Source organism: Phoca vitulina, unplaced genomic scaffold (genome assembly GCF_004348235.1).
Source record: "Phoca vitulina isolate PV1807 unplaced genomic scaffold, GSC_HSeal_1.0 scaffold13, whole genome shotgun sequence".
NCBI classification, from domain to species: domain Eukaryota; kingdom Metazoa; phylum Chordata; class Mammalia; order Carnivora; family Phocidae; genus Phoca; species Phoca vitulina.
This window is the reverse complement of record NW_022589716.1, coordinates 10,834,306-10,860,863: the sequence shown is the minus strand read 5'-3', so window position 1 is coordinate 10,860,863 and position 26,558 is coordinate 10,834,306. Positions and strand designations below refer to the sequence as shown.

At 39.6% G+C, this 26,558-nt stretch overlaps 1 protein-coding gene and 1 pseudogene across 3 annotated transcripts in view; both read left to right on the top strand.

Moving 5' to 3' along the window:
- DCP1A (decapping mRNA 1A) overlaps nucleotides 1-26,558 on the top strand; it is a 56,224-nt gene that overhangs the window by 12,873 nt on the left and 16,793 nt on the right. For both annotated transcript variants that reach the window (XM_032411475.1, XM_032411474.1), the window contains 3 exons: nucleotides 15,712-15,778; nucleotides 20,701-20,839; nucleotides 24,952-25,065. In XM_032411475.1, the coding sequence (XP_032267366.1) occupies nucleotides 15,712-15,778; nucleotides 20,701-20,839; nucleotides 24,952-25,065 (320 nt within the window). The remainder of the gene's footprint in view (nucleotides 1-15,711; nucleotides 15,779-20,700; nucleotides 20,840-24,951; nucleotides 25,066-26,558) is intronic.
- Nucleotides 13,169-15,615, top strand: LOC116636645 (annotated as a pseudogene). The gene has a single exon (XR_004300375.1). The product of XR_004300375.1 is annotated as a 60S ribosomal protein L10-like (transcript).

Genomic DNA, 26,558 nt, shown 5'->3' with positions numbered 1-26,558 from the left:
AATTAACTGCAGAACATAGAAATTGCAGTAGAACAACAGAACACAATCAACAACAAAAACTCCCATATGACCTGATTGATCCAACAACAACAAAAGGGGAGGAGCATAATGGGCAATATTAGGAATAATGTATATATTTTTTATGTATTGCAACTAAATATAGGGAATACACATTTTTTAAAAACAAATCACTATGAAGAACTTTTTGCCTATACATTTAAAACTTAGATTATATATACAGTTTCCGAGGAAAAAAACATAGTATAACAAAACTTCTTCAGGAATAAATATATCTGAATACACTCACAAACAATAAAATGTTAGGTCAGTAGTTTAAAATCTTTCCCATCACATCTAAAGAAAATGCTAAGAGGAATGTCCTATTCAGAAAATGGTATCAGGACAGTTATTCTCCATATAGAGACTGGCCTCTGAAAAAGCAGATGTAGGATCTCTACATTTCTGACTTTATCACAGGACACTTATCTCCACAGGGACTTGTGCAGTGAGGAGACCATGCTTCTATTATCCACTATTCATTCTTTGAGCAAGCATTTGACAAGCACCTGCTACAAGCAACGTACCTTACTAAGTATGTTTCTCCTAGAAGGTGCTTTCCCTTTGATTTCTACTTCTGTGGGCACCTCTTTATGACTTAATTCTAAAATGCCCCAAGAATATTCTGTAAAGGGTTTTTTTTGGTTTTGGTTTTTTTGGGGTGGGCAGCAAAGCAAAGTTGATTGAGCACTGTGTACAGTGTTAGTACAAAGCTCCCAAAGAGGGTGGGGACCTGAGAGGGTTGCTTCTGTAAAGGGTTCTTTTTTTAAAAAAAAAAAAAGATTTTATTTATTTATTTGACAGAGACACAGCGAGAGAGGGAACACAAGCAGGGGGAGTGGGAGAGGGAGAAGCAGGCTTCCCGCCGAGCAGGGAGCCCAATGCGGGGCTCGATCCCAGGACCCTGGGATCATGACCTGAGCCGAAGGCAGACGCTTAACGACTGAGCCACCCAGGCGCCCCTCTGTAAAGGGTTCTGAGCAGGTTTTTTTAATCCAAAATTTGGTACATGAATCAAAAAAGTAAAACCAAGCAAAACTGGTTTTTGTCTTTGTTACAGCTAGGCAGTCTACATTGTAACTTGGTTAATTGAAAATATTAAAGTAAAGGTTTGTGGTCCCATTAAGCTCTCTAAAGTAAATTCTGGCATTTAATGATTTCCTTTTGCAAAAACTATTTCAGTATTGTCTTTTACATTGTTTTTAAACAAACAGTCTGATTAACTCAGACGTACATCTTATTCAGTGATATTTATTGAACATCTGTCATTTACCAAGTACTCTACCAAGCACTATACCATTTTGATAAAACTGTTGTGTACTTTTAAAGAATTTTAGTTATCTCTTTAGTCCTGAGGTTCTGTTGTATTTTCTTAGAGAATTATAAGCAGAAGTCATTAAATTATGTTAGAACTTTTAGTGTCAGAACTCTACCTTTCTGGTAAGGGTGAAGATTCTTAATGAAATATGTTACTATTTAATCCCAGTGCTATGAATATTTATTCCTAAAACAGCTCTGTTAATTAATGATAAAAATTAATTATTTAAGATTTATGATTAGAAAATTATCAGCTGTAAATATGAATGATTAGGCCAGTACTAGTGAAAATCTGATCCACCAGAGAGACTGGGGGGGTATTTACATTGTTGGTTTTTTTTCTTCTCCTGATCATTTTTAGCAGCAACACTGATCCATTAATTAGAAGGAGTATACAGTCTAGATTTTCTTTTCTCAGACCTAACTTTATTCCCTCCTTAGACCAGTGTGTGATTGTGGTTTTAGCCAAAAAAATAACATTATTTTACTTTATGTGCACATTAGACTTGGCTTTTTTTTTTTTTTTTACTGAAAGAAACAAGGACAATTGTTATATTTCCTCCATCCAGCACCTTAAGGCATAGATCTCCCAATGAATACCACTTTTCGTATTTTCAAATGTTTTCTATAACCCCAAAGTACTTTTGACAAAATGAACAAAGTGTGTTGCCCTATAACCTGCTTAACAACAACAAATCACTGTAACAAGCAATTGAAAATAAAAATATAATTACTATTTAATATTTTTAAGAACTTACCTCCAAAAGCCTGTGAGAAGTACCCCTTTGTTTCCGCTTCACTTACAACTTTTCCTTTATATCGGGCATCAGTCTCTTGATAGAGAACATTTTTAATTAAAATTAGATCACTAGAAAAGGCAGGGTGATTCATTTCCATAGTGTTGAAAATGCAGCTGCCAAATGGAAAGTTTTAGTAGAAGAAATACTGTAGTTTTTTTTGTCTCTGCTTGCCCTTTCTCAGTTCAAGGGCAAGGCTCAGAACAGTAGAGATGGTAGGTGGCTATTGGCATTTGCACAAATCTTCAGACTTAAAGCACAGTGCAGGAAATGTCCTTGCAAGAGAAGTTTACAATTTGTCAAGTCAAAAAATGTGACTTCTACCTCCAAACTAAAAGAGGAATTTATAAACAATTTTAGAAGCTCCACAGTCCATTCTCTGTGATCTTTGAATTCAGCACGGTGCTTCTTGACCAGCCTGGAGAAAGACAGTCTTCCACCATCAGCAGCAGCACCACTATGGTTGGTGTGACTCTGTTATCAGGGAAGGAGAAAGGATCTGTGGCAACTGCATTAATCTGGCCTTCTGGACAAAGATAAGGAAAGAGCCTTGCTGTTGCCACGTTAGTAGACTGAAGAGGTAAAAACACCATGAAAACAAAGAGTGACTTAGACTCCAGGACTGACCTGGTGGTGCTGTCAGGTCACAAGTTTCAAATGTCTGTATGGCTTTCTATCTATCGTAGGCCACTGTTGAGTCTTCTAGGAGACCTCTAGTGGAGCCTCCCCAGGTACCTTCTGGTTAACTTTGTTCCTAAGTCCATGAACATTTCCAGATTTCCAAAGGAGATTCTTTCCAGTGTGTCTCACTAAGTACTGGCTTTTTTCCCCCCTAAAATAGTGTTGTCAGGTAAAAAGCAGTTTTAACTTTTTTGTGTGTATGTGGTGTTATCCTAATTGTAAATGTTTTAAAAGTTAACAGTGCATGCACCATTTATCTCTTTTAAATAATTGTTTTCTCTTTTGAGAACTCACAAAGGAAAGCAACCATTACTTTATAGCTAAGTGGCAGAAATGTGTTCTTAGTATGTATGTATATGGGTTTTCATCTTGTGTTTACAAAGTGAAGTTCACTGTGGAGGTAAAAATTAAAACAGAGTAGCCACTAGTCCAAGAAGATTTGAAGCCACTCTGGAGTGGGCGGAAGAAACCTTAAGACTGAGCCCTTGGGGTTCAATCCCCTGGAGGATCCAGGCAGCTCTGAGCTACTTACAGAGTCACTACTTCAGGCATGCGCAGCATTTTTTTTTTTTTTATTAAAAGAAAGGCAAGGGATAAGCATTTGCTACCAACATTTAAAAATAAGGATATTTTACACACACACACACACACACACGGATTTCTAGCTTTCCTTCTTGTGAAGGCCACACAGCACCTGCATCCCTGCAAGCACTGGGAGTCAGCAGGAGCTCTGGGTGGGGCATGTGCACCACAGCCTCTCAGATCCCACTACACCCTGGTTTGGGTGATGCTCGTGGACATTTGCCTTATAGCCCTGGTTTGGATGATCTCTTAGTAAAATGGTAGAAAAATATGTAGCAGAGAAGTTAATTAGGGAAAGGAGAGAAAAGAAGGTCCCCCTTTTCCTACACCACTATCTGAGCTATTTCCCAAAGCCCTACGTGTAGATTTTGGGGAGCCCACAAGATTCCGTGGAGGCCAGGGACCATGCTTCCCACCCTTTATTGTCCCTTATGATACATAAAAATGATCATTTCTGTGTGGGACGCTGGGATGGATAGACCACTGGGGATGGACAGGTCCAGCATTTGGCATACCCATAATCACTTGCAGCACACACCTAGGAGAGACTCTGCCATAAGGAGTGGTGAGTACTGTGTGGCAATCATGGCAACCAGCCCTAGCAGCACACGTAAAACCCTAGTGTGACTCTCTGTTTTATTTGGGGTGCCCATTATTTAAGAATAGAAAGTTTGTAATTAGGAATGAACAGTTGTGATATTCTTGGGTTTATTTTCGTAATTTCACTCCAAAAATTCAATGATCATTTCATGTGTCTGAATCCTATACTAAAACTACAGTGTTAAAAGGGACTGTGGAAGCGGTATTGCCGGTAAATAGTTTCAGACTTGATTTAATTTAGAGAAGGGTACCAAATTTTAAAATAATAAACCAGCGAGCTTGCAGAATAGCAGTTTAAAATGTCCTGGCCTATGTCTTTTAATCAGTGTTCAATAAATAGACATTGCAATTTAAATTTTAGAAAGTGTACTCTTTCTCTACCGTGTTAGTGTTCATTGGTGTTTTAAGCTGTGTGTTTTGGCCAGAATAGATGTGCTGCTGAGGTAACTGAATCACATTTACCAGCCATTTGTACAGATTCGTGGAGTTTCCTTGCCTGCCTGTTTGCCACCTACCATAATCTCCTATCAGAATCCTAGGTCGGGCAGGCTTTGGCTCCATACCCTTTTTCCTGTATGTGTGTGTTCTACTTTCCACTCCAGAGCCTTTTTCTTCTTTCTCTTTCCAAACCTTTCAATGTTGACATGGAGCCATCAGGCTTATTCTTGTCTTAAAGGAAATGATCTGTCCAGGCAGGGGCATTTGCTTTTTCACTAGCCAGGGCAGGTGTTTATATAATCTATTCCATTTTTACATTACTTTTATAATCAGAAGGATTTTCCCTATGTCCAGAATAAATGTTTTTGGCTGTATTCAAAGCACATTTTCTTGTTTTTCTTTCCTGGTGTAGGGCATCTTTGTCAGTCTCATCTTTAGAAATTTTATAATTCTTAACATCATTGCCAAAAAGCTTATATTGAAGCCCCTTTTCTGCTTGGCACCATACTGAGAAAATCTCCAACCTCCTCAAATCCTTTTAGAAAGTAGGTCAGATCTAAATAATAAATGAATCAAAAAGACAACATGTGCATGAGAGTGATTCCCAGCTCTGTTTTTGTGACATTTCACAGCATCTCAAGAAGTCTCAAGGGATTTTACAAAGGCTCCAAATTAATTTGGGTTTTCTTGATCTTCTGTGTGCCATACACCATTCCAGATGAGAAGCAGCGTGAGGTGTAACAGCAAATCATGTTAGGCTGCTAGATCTTCAAACAGGGCTCTGGGGAAATGGAAAACCCTTGCCCCTCAGCTTTTTCAAAATTCTCAATATTAAATGACCTAATACCTTTAATCTTTGTCAGTCTCGTTTTTCACACTTTCAAAAGATGCCATCATTTAAAAAGCAAAGGAAACATTTAATTTTGGATATTCTTTTCTGAATTTTTGTATTTTTCATGGAAGTACAACCTTAAGGTAATCAAATGCCCTACCACACCACCTAACTCGTCAGTGACTTGCCTGGACAGCACGACTTACTTGGGACAGCTGTTAGCAGCCACACTATGTGGTGGGGGTCCAGTAACTAAACAGTTTGCTTTCATCTTGAGAAAAGTCATTTACAAATCAGGATGCCATCATTATGTGCACAATAATACTGTATTGTCAAATCCTTAAATCCTCTGTGCTATAGTTAATAAAGGAAAATTATTTCAGGATGTTTCAGCAAATGAATGTGTTGGGCCATAGAGTGGAAGTTCTCTTGAGGGAAGAATACTTGGCTTTGGCTTGAAGACAGGGCCTCCGTGATCTTAGCCATCTGGGAACTTGTCTGTCTTTCCTCACTGGTGACAGTGACAGGCTTAGGGGCAGCTCCCAGGGCCTCCTTGCCAGTTGCATGCACTGAGCATTTGATATGTTGGCAGACAGAGCTGATTCTTGGATGCGTGTCTGAACCTCTACAGGTCTGCTTTTGGCAGAATCGAGTGTGACTCTTATCCTTTACCCATTAAGCTATCGTTATGGCTTCCTTATCTTTATTTCTTCTGCAAACATGCCTTTGTAAGTGTTTGGCTCTTTTTTGGCAGTTTATTTGATAATGTACAAGAGTGGAAGGCATGTGTCTTATTTCTAAATTATAGTGTATTTCTTCAAAGGAAAAGGGGAGGATGTAAGTGAAGTATTGTCAACATAAGTTGACGGCTCTGTTGGGCTTAGTTTGATTATCAATATGAAATTCTTTCTTAAGAGCTGGGTTTGCAACCCCCTATGAAAACATTACTAAATGCCCCTGTTTAGCCCAGAAAATGTTGTGTGTTCTTCTCTGAGCCTGATGTACTTAGTGCATACCATAAACTTTCTCATCACTGTAAGTTGTAGAGGTGTGTCCATTAGAGGAAAACTGGAATCTTGTATTCAGACTCTTGTGTTTTGTATGTTCTTTAGCCAGAGTTGAAAGAGGCATATTTAAAGAAAGATGGTTGTGTTTAATTGCCATATATGGAGTCTTTTCAGAGCCCAATCTGATTTACTCTATGTAGGAGCAATCCTTAGCTGAAAGGAATAGGAACATAACTAAGACCCTGCAGAAGATAATGTTTAATAAATATCTCCTCCGTAACAAAGCCTCCTCTGTGTTCCTTGTCAAAGGGCTGTCAAAGCTAAATTCAGTCTATTTACTTATACCGTGTGAGATATTCCAAAATTACTTGTTTCTCATTAGACATTGATTCTGTTTGAAACATTGGTGGTGTTTTGAAGTTCTGTGAATGGAAGAGGGGCTGTGAACCTGGATCCAAACATGGAAAACTCTTCACAGCAGGCTGAATGACCACTCAGAAAGCAGAAGCCAGCCTGGGTGCCTGGTGGTAGTGTGCACAGTCACCTGCAGGACACATAACCAGACATGGAACCCAACAGTCAAGGACAGTTTTAGTGAAACCGGAGGGTTTCTCCAGCAGAGAAGTCCCCTTATGAACAGGGTAGGAAAAAAATTCACATTCATCATCTTCGTTCATAAAATGAAGCTAATTCACTAACTCTGTATATCGATGCTTTCACTCCCTCTACAATGACAATTGAAAAAATCCAGTTAAACTTTTATTTCCATCAAAAAGGGAACTTTAAGGTTGTGATTGGCCCTGAAGTTTTTTGTAGAATAAAATGACCTTAATTCAGAGTGAAACAAAATATTTGCCATTAAAATAGCTTTTATTGTACACTGAGAACTTTAAGACATAATGAAAGAAACTGAAGAAAACACAAATAAATGAAAAAATATTCCATGCTCCTGGATTGGAAGAATTAATACTGGTAAAATGTCTGTACCACCTAAAGCAATCTACAGATTGAGTACAATTTGTATCAAAATTGCCATGACATTTTTCACAGAAATAGAACAAACAGTCCTAAAATTCGTATGGAACCACAAAAGAGCCCCTCAAAGCATACTTGAGAAAGAAAAAAAAGCTAGAGGTATCACAATCTCAGATTTCAAGATATACTACGGAGCTTTAGTAGCCAAAACAGTGTGGTTACTGGCACAAAAATAGACACATAGATCAATGGAACAGAATAGAGTGCCAAGCAATAAACTCACAGGTATATGGTCAAGTTAATTTACAACAGGGGAGCCAAGAATATACCATAGGGAAGAGACAGTCTTCAATAAATGATGTTGGGGAAACTGGACAGCTACATGCAAAAGAATGAAAATGGGCTACTATCTTACATCATACAAAAATAAATTCAAAATAGATTAAAGACTTTAATGTAAGACCTGATAACCATGAAACTCCTAGAAGAAAACATAGATAGTGAGCTCCTGGACATTGGTTTTGGCAGTGATTTTTTGGATTTGACACCAAAAGTAGCGAGAGCAAAAATAAACAAGTGAGACTATATCAAACTAAAAAGCTTCTGCACAACAGAGGAAGCCATCAACAAAATGGAAAGGCCCTACCAAATGGGAGATAATGTTTGCAAGTCATATATCTAATATGGGGCTAATATCCAAATTATATAAAGAACTCTTACAATTAATAACAAAAGAACAAATAATCTGATTTAAAGTGGGCAGAGGTTCTCAATAGACATCTTTCCAAAGAAGACATACAGATGGCCAACAGGTACATGAAAAGATGCTCAACATCACTAATATCAGGGAAATACAAATTAAAACCACAGTGAGATATCACCTCATATATGTTAGAATGGCTGTTATCAAAAAGACAAGAAAGAACAAGTGTTGGTGACAATGTGGGGAAAAGTAAACCCTCATGCACTGTTGCTGGGACTGTAAATTGTTGCATCAACTATGGAAAACAGTATGGAGTTTCCTCAAAAAATTAAAAATGGAACCGCCATGTGATCTGGCAATTCTACTTTGGGGTATTTATCTGAAGAAAAAAATGAAAACACTAATTTGAAGAGATATATGCACCCCCATGTTTATTGTAGCATTATTTACAACAGCCAGAATATGTATACACAAGAGTCCATCAATGGATGAATTGATAAAGAAAATGTATATATACAGAATGCAATATTATGCAGCCATAAAAAAGAATGAATTCTTAACCTTTTGCAATAACATGGATGCATCTTGAGGCATTATGCTAAATAAAATAGAAAAAGATAAATAGGGGCGCTTGGGTGGCCCAGTCGGTTAAGCGTCTGCCTTCGGCTTAGGTCATGAGCCCAGGGTCCTGGGATTGAGCCCTGCATCGGGCTCCTTGCTCTGCAGGGAGCCTGCTTCTCCTTCTCCTACCTGCTTGTACTCTCTCACTATCTCCCCTTCTCTCTCTCTCAAATAAATAAACAAAATCTTTAAAAAGAAAAAGATAAATGCTTTATGATCTTACTTATATGTGGAATCTTTTTTTTTTTAGATTTATTTATTTATTTATTTTTAGAGTGAGGGAGAGGGGGAGAGAATCCTTAGCAGACTCGGCACTGAGCACGGAGCCCAACACGGGCCTCCATCCCACAACCCTGAGATGACAACCTGAGCCGAAACCAAGAGTTGGACACTTAACCAGCTGTGCCACTCAGGTGCCCCAATATATGTGGAATCTTTAAGCAAAAAAACCCAAAAACAAACAAACAAAAAAAACAAGCTCATGGATATGGAGAACAGATTTATGGTTGCCTGAGTCAGGGGAGGGGAGGTAAAATGGGTGAAGGGGAGTCAAAAGGTACAAATTTCCAGTTACAGAATGAGTAAGTCATGGGGTGTGATGTACAGCATGGTCACTGTAGTTAATAATACTGTATTGCATATTTGAAAGTAGCTAAGAGTGGATCTTGAAAGTTCTCATTACAAGAAAAAAAAATTTTGTGACTGTATGGTGATGAGTGTTAACTGGACTTACTGTGGTGATCATTTTACAATATATACAAATAATAAATCATTACATCATATACTTGAAACTAATAATGTTATGTCAATTATACCTCAATTTTAAAAAAGCTAATTGGCTTTCTCAATTAATGTATATTAATATATCAATACATATTAATGTATGTTGATAGAGTTCAAATAATAGCTATGAAAAGGATCTTTAAGGTTTCTTGTTTTGTTTGTTTGTTTGTTTGTTTGTTTATTTGAGAGAGCATGAGTGGGGGGAAGGGGCATAGGGAGAGGGACAAGCAGGCTCCCCACCGAGCAGGGAGCACGATGCAGGGCTTGATCCCATGACCCGAGTCAAATGCAGAAGCTTAACCAACTGAGCCACACAGTTGCTCCTATTTAAAGTTTCTTGTTCTAGCATTATATTTCCTATATTCTGTCATCCTTTTATTGTATAATTTTTAATTATTTATACTCTTATGTGTTACTTTAGTCTTCAAGCATAATTGAAGCTCATTAACTTTTTGTTTCTATAAAAAATTTTATGTTATTTCATGTAATGAGGCAGTGGCTGTGTGATGTCAAGACTACTGGCCTAGGAATGGGAATACCTGAGTTCTAGCTACAGTTCTAAGACTTTTTTTCTCTGATATTTAATAAGCCACTTAGTCTTTTCATGAAAATGCATAATGAGACTTCTCATCCAAACAAGATGGCACAGACTTCTCTCTCCTTGCTCTCCTTGTTAAATATAACTATAAAAACCCAGAAATAACACAAGAGACAATTGGGCGAACTCTGAAAGGTAGAAAGAGGAAGACCCAGAACTGGCAAAACAACCCAGCAGGAGGGTCTTAAAACCCTCTCACCCAACAGAAGAAGGGGACCCAGGTCTGATATTTGTTGACTTCCAGTCTAGCAACACAAGGCAGATCAGGTAGGCTCATTCCCCTCCTGGATCGAGTGGGAGTCCTTCCAACAATATCAGGTGAGCCCAGAAAAACTGACAGGAAGAATTAGAAGCCCTACTGACAATAAGTGGCCACCAAGGGAGTGCTTTCCCTCCCTTCCATGAAGGGGAGGTGGAGGGGTAGAAGAGGAGTCATATCATCAACCTAGCCTGGGAAGCAGTTTGTATCTGTGAAGGTTAGAGGCTCCCTTCTCCAGGAGAGGCACACCAGGTGGCCTAGCCAGGGGGAATTCCTCCCATCCTTTCAAGTGACACTGGCTGAGAGCCTACTAAATTCTCACTTCAAGAAATTTTAAAAAGAAGAGCAAAATAAGCTCAAAGCCTACAGAAGAAAGAATAAAAATGAGAGCAGAAGAAATCAATGATCTTGAAAATATGAAAACAGAAAAATTAATGAAGCAAAAAACTAGGTTTTTTAAATTTTAAAAAAGGTCAATAAAATTGATAAACCTTTAGCAATACTAACAAAAATAAGAAGACACAAAGTACCAGTATCAGGAATAGAATAGTGGATATCACTGTAGATTCTCCAGACATTAAAAGGGTAATAAGCTAATGCTATGAACAACTTTACACTCAAACTTGATAACTTAGAAGAAATGGACCTTGAAAGCCCAAACTACAAAACTCAACCAAGATAAAATAGATGACATGAATAATCCTTTAGCCTTTGAAGAAATTAAATTAATAATTTAAAAGAAAAATCTCCAGGCTCAGATGGTTTTACTGGAAAATTCAAAGAATTAACACTAATTTTACAGTTTCTTCCAGAAGACAGACAAGGAGGGAACAGTTGTCAACTGATTTTACAGAGCCAGTATTACTCTGATACCCAAACAAGACGAAGACAGTACAAAAAAAAGAAAACCACAAAGCAATCTCTCTCATGAGCTAGGTAAAAAAAAGTTCTCAACCAAATAGTAGCAAACCCAACAATATAGAGAAAAGAAATATAAATGATGCCAAATGGGCTTTATTCCAGATCTGCAAAGCTGGTTCAGTATTGAAAATCAATCAGTTTAATCCATCATATCAACAGACTAAATATGAAATAGAAATATCACTAATCATATTTTGTGTTTTTTGATGCAGGAAAAAAAATCATATGTCCATTCTCAAGTTGGGAATAGAAGTGAACTATGTCATCTTAATAAAGAGCATCTACAACAAACTTACAGCCAACGTTATATTTATAGTGAAAGAGTGAATGTTTTCCTTCTAAGTTTGAGAACAAGGCAAGGATGTCCACAGTGTTGACTGTGACACAGCACTGAAAGTTCTAACCACTGCAGGAAGGCAAGAAAGAAAAATAGGCTTACATACTGGAATAGAAAGGGGAGAGAAAGAAATAATAAAAATGTTATTCACAGATAAGAGGACTGTCTAGGTACAAATTTCTAGAACTAATAAAATGAGTTTGGTATAAGGTATGAGGATACAAGATCAACACTCAAAATTATCAGTCACAATTAAAAACTACCATTTAGGGGTGCCTAGCTGGCTCAGTCAGAAGAGCATGTGACTCTTGATTTCGGAGTTGTGAGTTTGAGCCACACATCGAGTGTAGAGATTAATTTAAAAAAAAATAAACTTTTTTTTTAAAAACCCTACCACTTATAATCCTTACAAAGAAAATTAAGTACCTAGGCCTAAAGTTAACAAAACATGTACAAGGATCTGTGTGCTGAAAATTACAAAATACTAATGAAAGAAATAAAAAAAAAAAACTAAATGGAAAGCTAGACTGTACTTGTGTATTGAAGGACTCCACATGGTACAAATTCACCTATTTCCAAATTGGCCTGTAGGCTTAAAGCACTTTCTATCAAAATACCAGCAAAGATTTTTGTAGGCATAAACAAACTTATTCTAAAATTTATATGGAAAGGCATAGGCCCTAGAAGCTAAAACAATTTGGAAAAGATGCATAAAGTGGGGAAATTATTCTACCCAATATTAAGGCCTATTATATAGCAGCAGTAATCAAGACAGTGTGGCATTGGTGGAAGGATAAACGCATAAATAAATAGGATAAAATAAATCTGGAAATAGACCCACACAAATATGCCCAGCTGCTATTTGACAAAGGTACAAAAGATGAGAGGAGAGCAGGGGCCTCTGGGTGGCACAGTCGGTTGAGCGTCCGACTCCTGGTTTCAGCTCAGGTCCTGATCTCAGGGTCGTGAGATTGAGCCCCCAGTCGGGCTCCAAGCTCAGCAAGGAGTCTGCTAAAGTTTCTCTCTCTCTAAAATAAATAAATCTTTAAAAAAAGAAGAGCGCATTTTCAACAACAATGCTGGAACAATTAGACCAAAAAAAAAAAAAAAAAAAGACCTTAACCTAAACGTTTTTATACAAAAGTTAACTCAAAATGGATCACTGACTGAAATGTAAAACTATAAACCCTTAGGAAAAATCATAGGAGAAAATTTTGGAACTAGGGGTCCATCAGCAAAAAATTCTTCAACTTGACACCAAAAGCATGATCCATAAAAGGAAAAATTGATAAATTGGACCTGTCAAAATTAAAAACTTTTGCTCTGGAAGGACCTTATTAAGAGGATGAAAAACAAGCTACAGACAGGGAGAAAATATCTTCAGACCACATATCCAACAAAGGACTAGTATCTTGAATATATAAAGAAGTCATAAAATTCAACAGTAAAAAAAATCAGTTAGGGGGCTCCTGGGTGGCACAGTCAGTTGGGCGTCAGACTCTTGGTTTCGACTCAAGTAGTGGTCTCAGGGTCGTGGAATTGAGCCTCACATCAGGCTCCACGCTCAGCTCAGGGTCTACTTCAGATTCTCTCTCCCTCTCCTTCTGCCCCTCCCACTCATGCTCTCTCGCTCCCTCTCTCAAGTAAATAAATAAATATTTTTTTAAAAATCAATTAGAAGGGACAAAAGACATGAGCAGCCATTTGACTAAATAGGATATATGGATGACAAAGAAGTACATGAAAAGATGTCAGCGTTTTTAGCTATTAGGGAGATATAAACTAAAACCACCATGAGATGCCACTATACACCTATCAGAATGGAGGAAGTTAAAAATAGAACAACAAATGCTGGCAAGGTTGCAAAGAAACTGGATTGCTCATACATTGCTGGTAGGAATATAAACTAGCACAAACACTCTGGGGAACAGGTTAAGAGTTTCTTATTAAACTGAACATGCAACTACTATGATGCAGTCATTGTACTTTGGGGCATTTAGCCCAGAGAGGAAAACTTACGTTCACACAAAAACCTTCGAATGAACATTTATAGCTGCTTTATTCATAATAGCAAAAAACTGGAAACACACCACATATCCTCAAATGGATAAATGGTTGAACAGGTACATCCATACCATGAAATACACTACTCAGCAAAAAAAAAGGGGGGAGGTGAGAGTAGGGGGAATGAACTATTGATGCGAGCAACAACTTGGATCAATATCCAGAGAATTATGTTGAGTCAGAAAAGTCAATCTCAGAAAGTTGCATACTGTGTAATTCCATTTATATTATATAACATTCTTGAAATACAATGTTAAAGAAATGGAGAACAGATTAGCGTGTTTGCTAGGGGTCAGAGACAGGGGAGAGGGACCAAGGGAGGAGGGTGTGACTATAGAAGGGCACCAGGGATCTGGACGGTATCAATGTCAGAAGCCTGTCTATGATATTATAACTTTACAGAATGTTACCATTGGAAGAAACAAATTAAAGGGCATACATTCTCTGTCTATGTTTTACAATTGTGTGTGAGGCTACAATTACTTCAAAATTAAAAGTTTAGCTCTTTTCCTTTGGGGTGCCACCGAAGATCCGGTGTCACCATGGGCCACCATGCAACCCAGTGTTACTGGTATTGTAAGAGCATGCCGTATCCAAAGTCTCACTTCTGCAGAGGTGTCCCTGCATCTTTGACCGGAGGCAGAAGAAGGCAGAAATGGATGAGTACCTACTATGTGGCTACATAGTATCAGATGAATATGAGCAGCTCTCCTCTGAAGCCCTGGAGGCTACCCATATTTGTGCCAACAGGTACATGGTGAAAAGCTGTAGCAAAGGTGGTTTCACATCCGGGTGTGGCTCTACCCCTTCCACGTCATCCGTATCCGTAAGACTGTCAACTGTACCAACTGTCCTGTGCTGGGGTTGACGGGCTCCAGGCAGATAGGCAGAGCTCCTTTGGAAAGGCCCAGGGCACAGTGGCCAGGGTCCACATTGGCCAAATCATCATGTCCATCCTTACCAAATTGCAGAGCAAGGAGCATGTGATTAAGGCCACACAAAGGGCCAAGTTCAAGTTCCCTGGCCATCGGAAGATCCACATTTCCAAGAAGTAGGGCTTTACTAAGTTTAATGTGGACGAATTTGAAGACATGATGGCTGAAAAGCAGCTCATCCCAGACTGCTGTGGGTCAGATACATCCCTGATAGCGGCCCCTTGGACAAATGGCAGGCTCTGCACTCAGGAGAACCGGCACTGCCCCCTCCTTATTCATGCCCACCAATAAATCCTACTTCCTGTGTTTAAAAAAAAAAAAAAAGTTTAATTTTAAAAAAAGGCCTAATGATACCTGCACTTCCTGTACCAGTCATCGTAAGTGTGAAGGGAGGTACAGCCTGGGCCAGGCTGTGAGTGCCGTGGGTGCACATGGAAACAGTGAGCCCTAACTAGCCTTATGTTTATTTTGACTTATGTATTCAGTATTTCTACTCCACCTTATTCAAAAAGTATTTACAGTCATTTTTATGTATTGTTACCTTTAATAATAAGGTTCATATACCTATTTACCAAATATCTTGTGAGGGTTTTCTTAGTGTTGATCACACCATCCATGCTAGGAATGAAAAAGGAAAAGTAAGAAGTGTGACAGAGCCCAGCCCCAGCACCTCCGGTTCCTGTGCGCATAGTATCGGTCATGCACTGGGTCTGGAGCTGGAGCTCCTAATTCCGTTCAGGCTTCAAGAGATGGTAGAGGTTCTGTGCTTGGTTAGCTGATGGGTGAACTTGGTTTTCAATGAGACACTTTTTTTTCACATTTTGCTATCCATTTGGAATGCATCTTACAATGTTGATTCTTAGTGTAACTGGCAGTGTTTTTCTTTTTAAGAAAAAGTTCTTTTTCTTTCTAATACATAAAATAATGGTGCTGCTTACACTTACTGGCTCCTCAGGCTCAGTGAGATCTAGTAATCCTGTCTAAAAACAGACTTTCCAGTTTTCATCTAGATACTTTACCGATCCTAATTTTAATAATTTTATTAAACAGTTTAGGGGAGAGGCTTTTTTTTTTCTTTAGAGGAACTCCTAACAGTTTGAGGGTTTCATGGTAAATTCTGTGATATTCCATGGTAATGCAGTACTTACATACACCCAAATATTGAAACCTCATTTCCCCTCTTTTTTCTCCTTTGTTTTTCAAGTGTCAATATACAGCATCTGGTTTTACGACAAGAATGACTGTCACCGCATAGCCAAACTCATGGCCGAGTAAGTATTTATATCACGACATAGATTCAATTAGTGATATATGAGAGATGAAAAAATTACTTTCCCCCTTACTTCTCTTTGTTACTGAGTCTACTAACTCATTTATTTCTCACCTGATTTCCTGCTTATTGTCAAAAATTTGTAAGAGGCAGAAAAGCTTAAAGAACTCTAGAATCGTCTGTAATCCTACTATTCCCATTGTTAGTGTTTTAGTCTGTTTCCTTCTAGTCTTTTTCTTTATTTGTACATTAGGTTGGGGTGATATGCTTAGGGCTGTCAAACTGCCTAACTCCAGAGGATACCATCGACACCAGGGCACAGCCTTCCCACCACCTGCAGGGGCTTTCCTAAGGGGCTTTTACTTCAGGCTCCCTCCAGGTTTCTGCTCTGACGAGTGATGCCGCGCTCAGCAGCTGATAGAGAACTCCTGCACATGCTTCCCTGAAGTGAACTTTGTTTTGACACCGATTCTAGGTTTGGTAGTCCCCAGTTCACCACTGGGTTGTGTTCCAGTAAATGTTTTGTATGTCAGAATCTTAGAATTGGGAGAGTAATTTTATTGAATTAATGTTCTGAAGGGGGGGTTCACTGTGCTTTCTTAGGTTAGCCTGCGGGAGCCACCTGGCTTACCTGTGCTGCTGGTCCAGATCCTAGGAGCCCAGGACACTGGTGCTGAGGGGGCCTGCGGTGCCACACAGCTCTGGGCAGAGCGTTACGGCGGGCAGTGTGTTGTGGCCCGCCTGTGTTGCCCTTGCACAGTTTTTGCCTGAATCTCCTCAGAGATGTGGAGCCCCCTCTGTCAAATCAAAATTCCCTTTGCTCTCCTGCAAGGTTCTTACCTGCATCTGTGGAAGAAAACAGTCTTCATTTTTTAAGAAACAGGCCAATTTTACACTAATTTCTGTAAATGTGTAAGTAAATAATTAACCCCCAAACCTCAGTTCAAGTATATTTGCATTTTAAAAGAAGCACACATGGCTAAGGCGACGTTTTAATCCAGGACCGCTCACATGTCCTGATGCGATGTTCGTCAGCCTCCTGCTTTATTTGCTTTGGCTGTGAGCTCACAGGGGAGGCCATGTTTATTACTGTGGGCACACACCCCTGCAGACAGTGTTCCAAATGAACTTGGATCACTCAGGCTTGAAGAACCACACTTTTCTTTTTACAACACCTTTTCTCTGGAAATTAATTAATTAAAGCTGCTTTTTTACAAAGCCATTTGCTTATTTGATGACTACTTTTTTGTAGTTTTTTTTTTTTAAAGATTTTATTTATTTATTTGAGAGAGAGCATGAGAGGGGGGAGGGTCAGAGGGAGAAGCAGACTCCCTGCCGAGCAGGGAGCCCGATGCGGGACTCGATCCTGGGACTCCAGGATCATGACCTGAGCCGAAGGCAGTCGCTTAACCAACTGAGCCACCCAGGTGCCCCTACTTTTTTGTAGTTTTGAAAGTTACAGCAAAGGCACTTTACTTCTGATTACTTAGAAGACACAGATTTGCTAATTCTTGGTTATCCTGAAATCCAGAATATTTTCCTTAAATATCCAAACTTTGGAATATATTAATATATAGACTTTCTCCTGCAGATTGAGAGCTTTTGGGCCCCACGTGAGAAATCTGTCTCTTAGCTTTAATAGCTACTTACAGGAAACCATTTTGAGCTTTTTTCTAAACTATCAGGGCCAGCGGTACCCCTCATATAAGACTTCAGATGGTAAATGAGGCAGAAGACTGAAGGCCTATCTGAAAATATTGTATGGAACCCAAAAATAGGGTGAGGAAGTAGAAACAGAAAGCAGAAGGGAAGAGAAGAGCCTTCAGGTTCTTTCGTGAGAAATGCCCAAAAGAAGCACATTTGCTTACACTTTCAGCTGGTTTTACTAGAGGCAGAGGAGGTATTGAAAGTGATTAGAGAGTGCCCTCATGAAATTGTTGATAATGAGTTTTAAGTGTCTGGACTATTTATGGCCGAAGAGAATACCTTATATGTTAACATTAACTTTGTGATAAATGGTGTTCTGGTCACCAAAGATAAAAAAAGACTACTTTATCTTTCCTTGCTCTGACTTTGCCTGTGTACAGCCTCTATTTGCCCCATATTTCAGAATATCATCTCTGCTAACCAGAAATACAGGTAAAATTCTTTCTGGCATATTGTGTGTCTCAATAACTGTGCCTGTCAGTGCCCATCCTGTTAAATCACTGTTTCAACAGCTGCAATATAATAAAAATTCTCCAAGTAAAGAAATTGATTTATTCCAAAAGATGTTTATAAAAACTGAGAAGCTATGTGGGAGAGCAAGCAAATTTCTAGACCTGTACATACCCGAATTTGGAAATCCTCTTTGGTCAGTGGCGAAGTTGAAAATCCACTAAACTTGGGAAATGCTGACTCTCCTAAAGAGAAAATCCACTCTGCCAGAAACTTTTCTTAACAATAAACACTTGTTTAAATGGTTGCCTATATAGACTATGAAATTTGGAGAACTCATGGAAGTGAGCTTTATTCCTGATTTTACAGATAGGCTTGGGGCATATTTGAGAGGAGGGCAAGAGGCAAGGGCGTTCCTCACAGAGTTTGGATTGGAAGAGGCCTTACAGAGTCCAAGCATCATTCCTGTCCCTTCCATGCCATCTGGACAGCTTCTACTTGCAGCCGTGGTGAGCGTTGTAAGGTGGCCTGTTCCACCGGTGAGCAGTGGTGACCACTAGAAATGTGCTTCTCTTTGGGGGCGCCTGGCTGGCGCAGTCAGTAGAGCATGCAGCTCTCGATCTCAGGGTCAGGAGTTCAGGCCCCATTCAGGCGTAAAGCTTACTTTAAAAAAAAAGAAAACCAAACAAAAGAAAGAAAGAAAAGAAATGTTCTTCTTTTAAATCAAAATTTCAGATCCAGTGTGGGTCAGGGGAGAGCGGAATACCAGCCTGGGCAAGCCGGGCAGCATGGCAGGAGGTAGGAGAAATAGGCTGCGTGACCAGAATCCTCAGTAAAGGTGGATTCAGGCTGGTGCAGCCTATAACTGAGTGTAAATACAAGTCACTTGAAATAGCATTCTTTTTTTCTCCTGATTATTAAAGGAGCACCTGTTAATTATGGAAAATGAAGAAAAGTACAAAAAAGGAAAGTGAAATTGCTTGTGACCCACCATCAAGAAACAACCAATATGTCTCTCCAGTCTTTTTGTCCTTTGCAACAGGCCTCCCAGCTGTGACAGTACAGTCTTTCTTTCCCAGTGTGGATATAAGAGAAACAATATTGATTCTAACTGGTCTCATGCTCATATCACATATCAGTCTTCTTTCACTCTACTGTAAAGTCTATGAGTGTACATTCATTTTAGAAATAATCATCCCAGGGGCGCCTGGTGGCTTGGTCGGTTAAGCGTCCGACTCTTGGTTTCAGCTCAGGTCATGATCTCAGGCTCCTGGGATCAAGCCCTGTGTTGGGCTCCACGCTCAGCAGGGAGTCTGCCTGAGATTCTCTCTCTCCCTCTGCCCCTCCCCCTGCTCACTTTCTCTCTAGAATAAATCTTTAAAAAAAAAAAAAAACTAGATGCAGTTAAGCATCTGCCTTCAGCTCACATCATAATCCCAGGGTCATAGGATTGAACCCCGCATCAGGCTCCTGCTCAGCAGGGAGCCTGCTTCTCCCCTTCCTTCTGTAGCTCCCCCTGCTTATGCTCTCTTGCTCTCTCTCTGTCAAATAAATAAAATCTTAAAAAAAAAAAACTCATCAATCAATTATCCTATTCAGAGCTGTAAGAATTTAGATAGAGAAATGACAATATTATCTTAAAGCAGGATTTTCCAAACAAATCCCTCCTCAGGAGAAGATTCTGTATGGTCACATAAATTTAGGAAAATTTATAAGCCCACCCTTCTTGGAGAATCAAATACATTTTAGCATGTTAAAAACTCAGAATGATTCTACTATTTAAAATTTAAAAAAGGTCTGTTTAATATTGTTTAACCCAATGTTTTCAAATATAAGAACCATCCCACACACGTTAATGGGAGCTCCTAGGTGGGCTGTCTTAAAGCAGTGAACAAGACACTGAGCAGCCTATTCTTGTCCTACTCCTTTTATTCAAAAAAGAAAAACCTTTTGCTACTGAATTATTTTATTGCCTATCCTTTTCACTGTCCAGAAAGTTCTTAGTTCATACAATTAACAAGCTGGGTCTGTGCCCCTAATAACCTATGGTAGATAAGCCTATTCATTACAGTTGAGATTAAAACCTATATGAATCTTAAAAAGAAAAAAGACCTCAACCCTATCAGTGGCATTCTTAACGCTCAACTTTTCTTGCTTTAGGTCTTTTCAAGTGCAGAATTAGCCTAAGCACCAACCAGAATAAAGAGCCTTGCCACAATCACCCTGACCTCAGCCACCCACTCAGTGATTTCTAAGGAGAGAATAAGGGAAACCTTTGAAGATTCCCTGAGACCTCTCTTCTCACGAAGGTTCTCTCCACCCCCCCACCCCCCACCCACCACTAGTCCGGTGTTGGTACAAACTGCACAGTGGGTTGCTCCACTGTGCAGCCTGCCTTTGTCTTGCTGGCCACGTCCATTTGAAAATGTAATTTACCTGGTACTTTGACTGAGTCTGAGATACTTCAAAAAAGAGAAAGAAAGAATTTAGTCATTTTAACTTATCTGCTCCCACCAACTCTAGAAAAGAATTCTGCACTTCTGTCCTAACAGTGAGACACCATCAGTTGGCATCGCTGTGCATGAGCTGGTGAAGTGGTTAGTCATGTATTCCCGGGATGAGGTAACCGAGGCCCCGTGTTTATATTGGGAGGCCAGTGTATCCTATGACATTCTTCCCGTATCCACAGAAGACGAGCACCAGGAGGGTTCATACGTCAGGTTATGTCTAAAGAAGTCTTTCTGAAACCTGGTTCTCTTCCACTAGTGTTGTAGAAGAGGAGACACGGCGGTCCCAGCAAGCGGCTCGGGACAAGCAGAGTCCTAGCCAGGCCAACGGCTGCAGTGACCACAGGCCCATTGACATCCTGGAGATGCTAAGCAGAGCCAAGGATGAATATGAGAGGGTGAGATGCCGACTGGGAGCACCGAGAGGGGAGGGGGAGGCCTGCAGGGGACTCCTGTGCTGGGGAAGTTACCTCAAGGCCAGTAGAGATAATTAGTCCAAAAAGAAAGTGTGTCTTACTGTTTTTAGCCTAAAAGATGGGGAAAGAAATTTGCTTATCTCAGAGTCCTTGACTTGGCAGGAAAATTTAGAATGCTCTTTTTCTATTCCTGTAAAATGACTATGGGAGAAAATGGTTTCAGGGTGCAGAAGTGAGCCTGCAGCAGGTAGTTCCGAAAAAGCTTCTTGACTGTTGTTCACCCCTGCAGTCTCTGCTAGGGCTTAGGAATTTATGTAGTCTGAGCATTTGCACCCGCTAATACCAAAGGGGATATTTATGGTCTGTAATTGGTGGTAGGTTCACAGCCTTTGATTTGGATTTTACCCACATGTGAAGCTTTTCTAGAATTCTTTTTTTTTTTCTCTTTTGTGTGTTAGTTTAAAAGTTAAATGATAATATTTTCTCCCCAAGGTTGAATAAAATGGAAGTTGTAGGGCATTTGTTAATTTATTTAATACACACTTATGAACTGTCCACTGTGGGTCAAGCAGTGGACATTTCCTTGGTGATCGTCAAACCGTGTGGCTGTGAAACTGTCCTGGCTTTTCACTTGACATGGGCACTTCAGAGCCCTACACTTCTAGGAGCAAGACCAAAGGTTCCCACCGCTGCACCTTGTTTTAGTGGCATTGTAATTGTCACCTTACTCTTTACTCATGTTTGATTAAGTACTTTCTTTTATTTTCTATGTGATGCTCACCTCACCAAAAATTTAAGGAGCAAGGTATGAAAAGCACTCTCTGATGTGTTTCCCAAACAGTTCTGCTCTGTCACTAGTCTCTACATGGTTAGCAAGTGATCCTTAAGGAAAAGTTCCAGTTGGTCAAGTGAGTTAAGGAAACATTGTTTACGTGGCTCCTCCTCCCCCATCCTCTTAGGGCTTTGCAATGCTCAAGACTCTGAGGGGCCCTGTAATTCCCAAGTTGATTTAACCACAGGACCGTTTTTCACATATTCCCCTTTAGCATCTCAAGAATCTAGAGTTTAGGAAACAAACTTTGGAAACAGTGCTCTGGAAGGTAGTTTCCTCTAACAAAGGAAGTCATATTTAGACACCAAAGGAAGTCCCACCCAGGGTAGAGAAGTATACATTAGAGTCCATGAGAAGTTTCAAATTATACCAAATTCCTCAGTGTCTCATAGAGAATTAGGAGGAATTTCTGGATCTGTGAAAATTAATATAGGAGAAGCAGTCATCTCTATAGTAGATTTATTGATTTTTAGGAAACTGGATGAGAATAAATTTTAATAATCATTTACTTTAAGAATCATTTTTTGTACTTTTAGGTCACCTTATATTCCCCCAGACTCCCTCATATCCTTAATGAGATCTGGATTATCTATAGATGCCTTGTTCAGTTTTTATAGAGGCCTTTCTGTGTTCTGATAGCAGGTAACTAATAAACCCAGGGCTCTGTCACATATGCCTAGTGATGACTAGATCGTGGTGGTGCCACACGGGACAGAAAGTGTAGGGGCTGTACACCAGAGCTGGCGCTCTAGGAGGTGGCCCGCTTACTCCTCAGGCTAAGTAGCGAGTGACTGCAAAACGAAAGCAGGAACTGAAGCTTAGTTTTTGTACACAAAGCTATAAAGGAGCTTTAGGTCAAACAGGCAATCTGAAAATCTGACCTGATTTCTAGTTAATGCATTGTGAAAGTAAGAATATGGAGAGCACAGTAAATAACTGTTGTAAAGAAAATGTTCCCAATGGTGTGGAATAAATAAAATGATGTCTAGAACTAAAATCTTTGGGAACTTAGTAAAATCTTTGGTACTTACTTTATAATGTGTTCTTTCTAAAGTTTTTGAAAACTATCTGTAAATAGGCGGAGCTTCCTGAAAGAACAGTTTTGTTTCTTGTCTGCACTTGCCTGTCATCTAACCAAATGGAGTTGGTATTAGCAGTGACCCATGAATTCATATCTCAGTGTTTGCGTGGGTGCTCTCAGCTGCCGCATGGTTCCAGATGGCTCCTTTGTTTATCTTTAGGTAGAGACTTAGATTGACAGAGTCAAGGGCAGGGGTACAAACCACACCTCAGCAATGGGATGTACTCCCAACCCTAAATCTCCCCCGTCCACTGTGTGTCATATAATGAATGAAATTCCAGACTTTGGGGTGCAGGATTTATAGTAGAGACTACTTGGAAATAAGAACTGCCTATATAAACATTTTCTCCCTGAGTCCTATAGTTTGTTTTAACCAGCGTACCTTTTTTAATGTAAAGAAAGATAGCTAAACCCACAGTCCTTTACAGTTGCTCCTTGCTGAGTTACTTCTAGTCACAGGATATAATCCTGGATTTTTGTAGGGGCTATTTTTATTTTATATTTAAAGATTAGAGTAGAAGAAAAAGACATAATCCCACCACCTAGAAATGATCACTGTTAATACTTCATTATGTATCCTTCCAAATATATGTATAAATATGTCCCAGTGTGTGTGGTACATTTTTCTACATTAGTTTTATTAACTAGTCTTAAAAGTCGCTTTTATTAACTCTTTTGTAACCAGTTTTTTCCCAAAGAGCAGTATCTTTATGACAGTGGCTGTTCATCTCATAGGGAGTCCCTGTGAGATTTCTTTTGGTAGAATGAAAAGTCTTTGAAAAAGAGAACAGTGATATTAATAGCTACATATTTTTCCTTCCGTGCCTTACATAAACAATATGCTGTTTTTTTCTGATTCTCTTAAGAATTCAGAAATATATCCTGTAGCTAAGTTTTCATGTTCAGTATTTTCTCTTAAGATAAATTACTTGAAATAGAATTGGTAGATCAAAGGATTTTGATATTTTTAAGGTTTTTACCAGATATTGTAAAATTACCTTCCGGGAAGTTTGTGATTGTTCACTTCCCCCAATCCATACAAATAAATACTAGAGTGTCATCAAAAAACAAACTCAGAGGAAACCTTCCAAGAACGGCCCTACACATGTATAAAAAAATGTCTGAAGTTCTAGAGACCTTTTAAAGCATAACCTATCTTGTAGCTCATGTTAAGTATAGGAGACTCAACTACCCCCAAAACCACATGGGCCACGGGAGTGCATGCAGTGGGTCAGGGTGGACCCGATGAGGACAGAGCCTGGCCCTGCATCAGAGGGTCACTTGCAGCTCAGCTCCAGCCGTTGTTGCCAAGGTATCCAGCTTCTCTCTGAAAATAAGAAGCTGGGATTTTTATGTGCAAACGCTCAATTTTTAAAATGTTTCTGAACATTTTATACCTTCTGTTCTAGGAACTTGTGAACAGTGTTTTGAGCTTTTCTCTAATACAGTTTAATTCCAGGCACTCTCCATAATGTGTTAATATAGATTGATGGTGGTGCATAAAGAGGTGGAAAATAAGATATTTCATAAGCAGGTAAAATAGTTGAAGGGGGTTAAGAGGTACAGACTGCCAGTTAGAAAACGAGTGAGTTACAGGGATGAACAGTACCGCACAGGGAATATAGTCAGTAATGTAGTGACTGTCTGCTGGCCACACTTACCCTCCTAGGCACCATGTGATGTGGAGAATTGTCTAATGCTTCAGTAGTTTTCAGATGTTTTCAAAAGATATTTCATAGACTTCCCCAGGCTCTTTCACCTCTATGTAAATGGGTAACACTGAGTAAAAGGTGTTCTGAAATAAGGATTAAGTCACTTGAATAGAAAAAAATGCCTCTTTGCCATTCCTTTAACATTGGAGTGCCTAACACTGTGCTAAAAAAAAAAAAAAAAACGCTAAAAAAAGATCACTAGATGGACGTGGAATTATAAATTTTAGAAATCTAAAGTTATATTTGGGCTATCTGATCCAGCATCTAGTGAGCATTATCCATGTCAAAACAGACACCACAAACAGTTCAGAACACTCAGGAGACCAGATTTAAAAAAAAAAAAAAAAAAAAAGCCCCAACTTCAGTCCAGGGACGTGTTAATTTTGATAGCATAGTACATACGATGTTTTGCTAACCAAATAATAGTCAGCAAACTTTTCACATGATATACTTTTCCTTTTAATTTCAGAATCAGATGGGCGACTCCAATATCTCCAGCCCTGGGTTACAGCCAAGTACTCAGCTCTCCAATCTGGGAAGCACTGAGACTCTAGAAGAGATGCCATCGGGGTCACAAGATAAGGTCTGTACAGCTAAAGCTCTAGCTTTGTCCAGGGTAACAAAACACAGAGTAGTATTTTGTAAAGATATTAACGCAGTACAAATATGATTTGTTATTTATCTGTCAAGGTGCATACAGGCAGCAACATGCTAACATCCACTCTTGCCATTTGCCCCGTCTTTCCATCTGGATTTTGCAGGAGCCTCCACTTTGGTTTTAGAGCTTTTGCCCTTGCCACCCCCTTACCTCTTCTTCACCCAGCAGCCGGAGTAATCCTGATTCAACATAAGTTAGGTCATGGCGTTCCTCTGCTTAAAATGTTCAGTGGTGCCCCCTCTCACTCGAATCAAAGCCAAGGAGGCCATGCCAGTGGTCCACCAGCCCTGACCTGCTCTGGCCCCTGCCCCCTGCCTCATCTTTTCTCTCCCTGCCTTGCTCACTTGGCCCCAGCCTCGTTGGCTCTTCTGCCTTTCCACAAATGTGCCGGACTCACCCCTGCCTCGGGACAGGCCTTTGCACTTGCTGTTCCCTTTGCGTGGAATACTTTCCTCCCAGATAGGGTTTTCTCTATTACTTCTTTCGAGTCTCGAGCGTCCTCCATACAGGTGAGGCCTTGTGTGGTCACCCTGTTTTAAGTAACAGTCCTTCCTTACCCCTGTCCTGCTCTGTCTTACTTTCTCCCTACGGCTTCACCAGCCAACATGGTTTATGATTTTTTTTACTAGGCACACTGTGTCTCCTCCCCACCTAAGTGTAAGCTCCATAGGGACAGGCAGTTTTATCTGCCTTGTTCATTGCCGTATTCTCAGCACCTAGCATCTGTAAATATTTGTTGACTGAATTAGATTTCTTTATAGCCGATGGTTTAATAAATGAACAGATACCAAGTATAAAACCCATAGTTTTTTAACTAATCTTTTTACTTTGAGATAATTATAGATAAACATGCAATTACAAAAAAATAATACAGAAAGATCCCATGTACCCTTTGCCCATTTCCCCACTGATGACAACTTGCAAAATAAAGTACAATATCACAACCAGGATATTGACAAAATCTACCCATGTGGTTCACATTTCCTCAGTTGTATTCACATTCATTTCTGTGTGTATGTGCAGGTATGTATCTCTGTGCGATTTTATGTCCTGTATAGCTCTGTGTATCCACCCCCACGGTCAAGGTAACAAACACATCAACACAAGGGTTCTTCATGTTGCCTTTGTATTGTCACACCGACTCCCCTATCACACCTTCCTGTCTTTCCCCTCCTCCCATCCCTAACCCTGGCAGGCGCTAATCTGTCCCCCATTCTATAATGTCCTTTCAAGAAAGTTACGTAAATGGAATTATATAATATATAACCTTTTGGGAGTGTCTTTCTTCACTCAGCATGATTCCTGGAGATGTCATTGAAATTATTGGGTTTATCAGTACTGTGTTCTCTTTTTTTCTGCCGCCCAGTCAAGTAGGAGTACCAAGATTTGTTTAACCATTTCTAACCATTTGCCTGTTG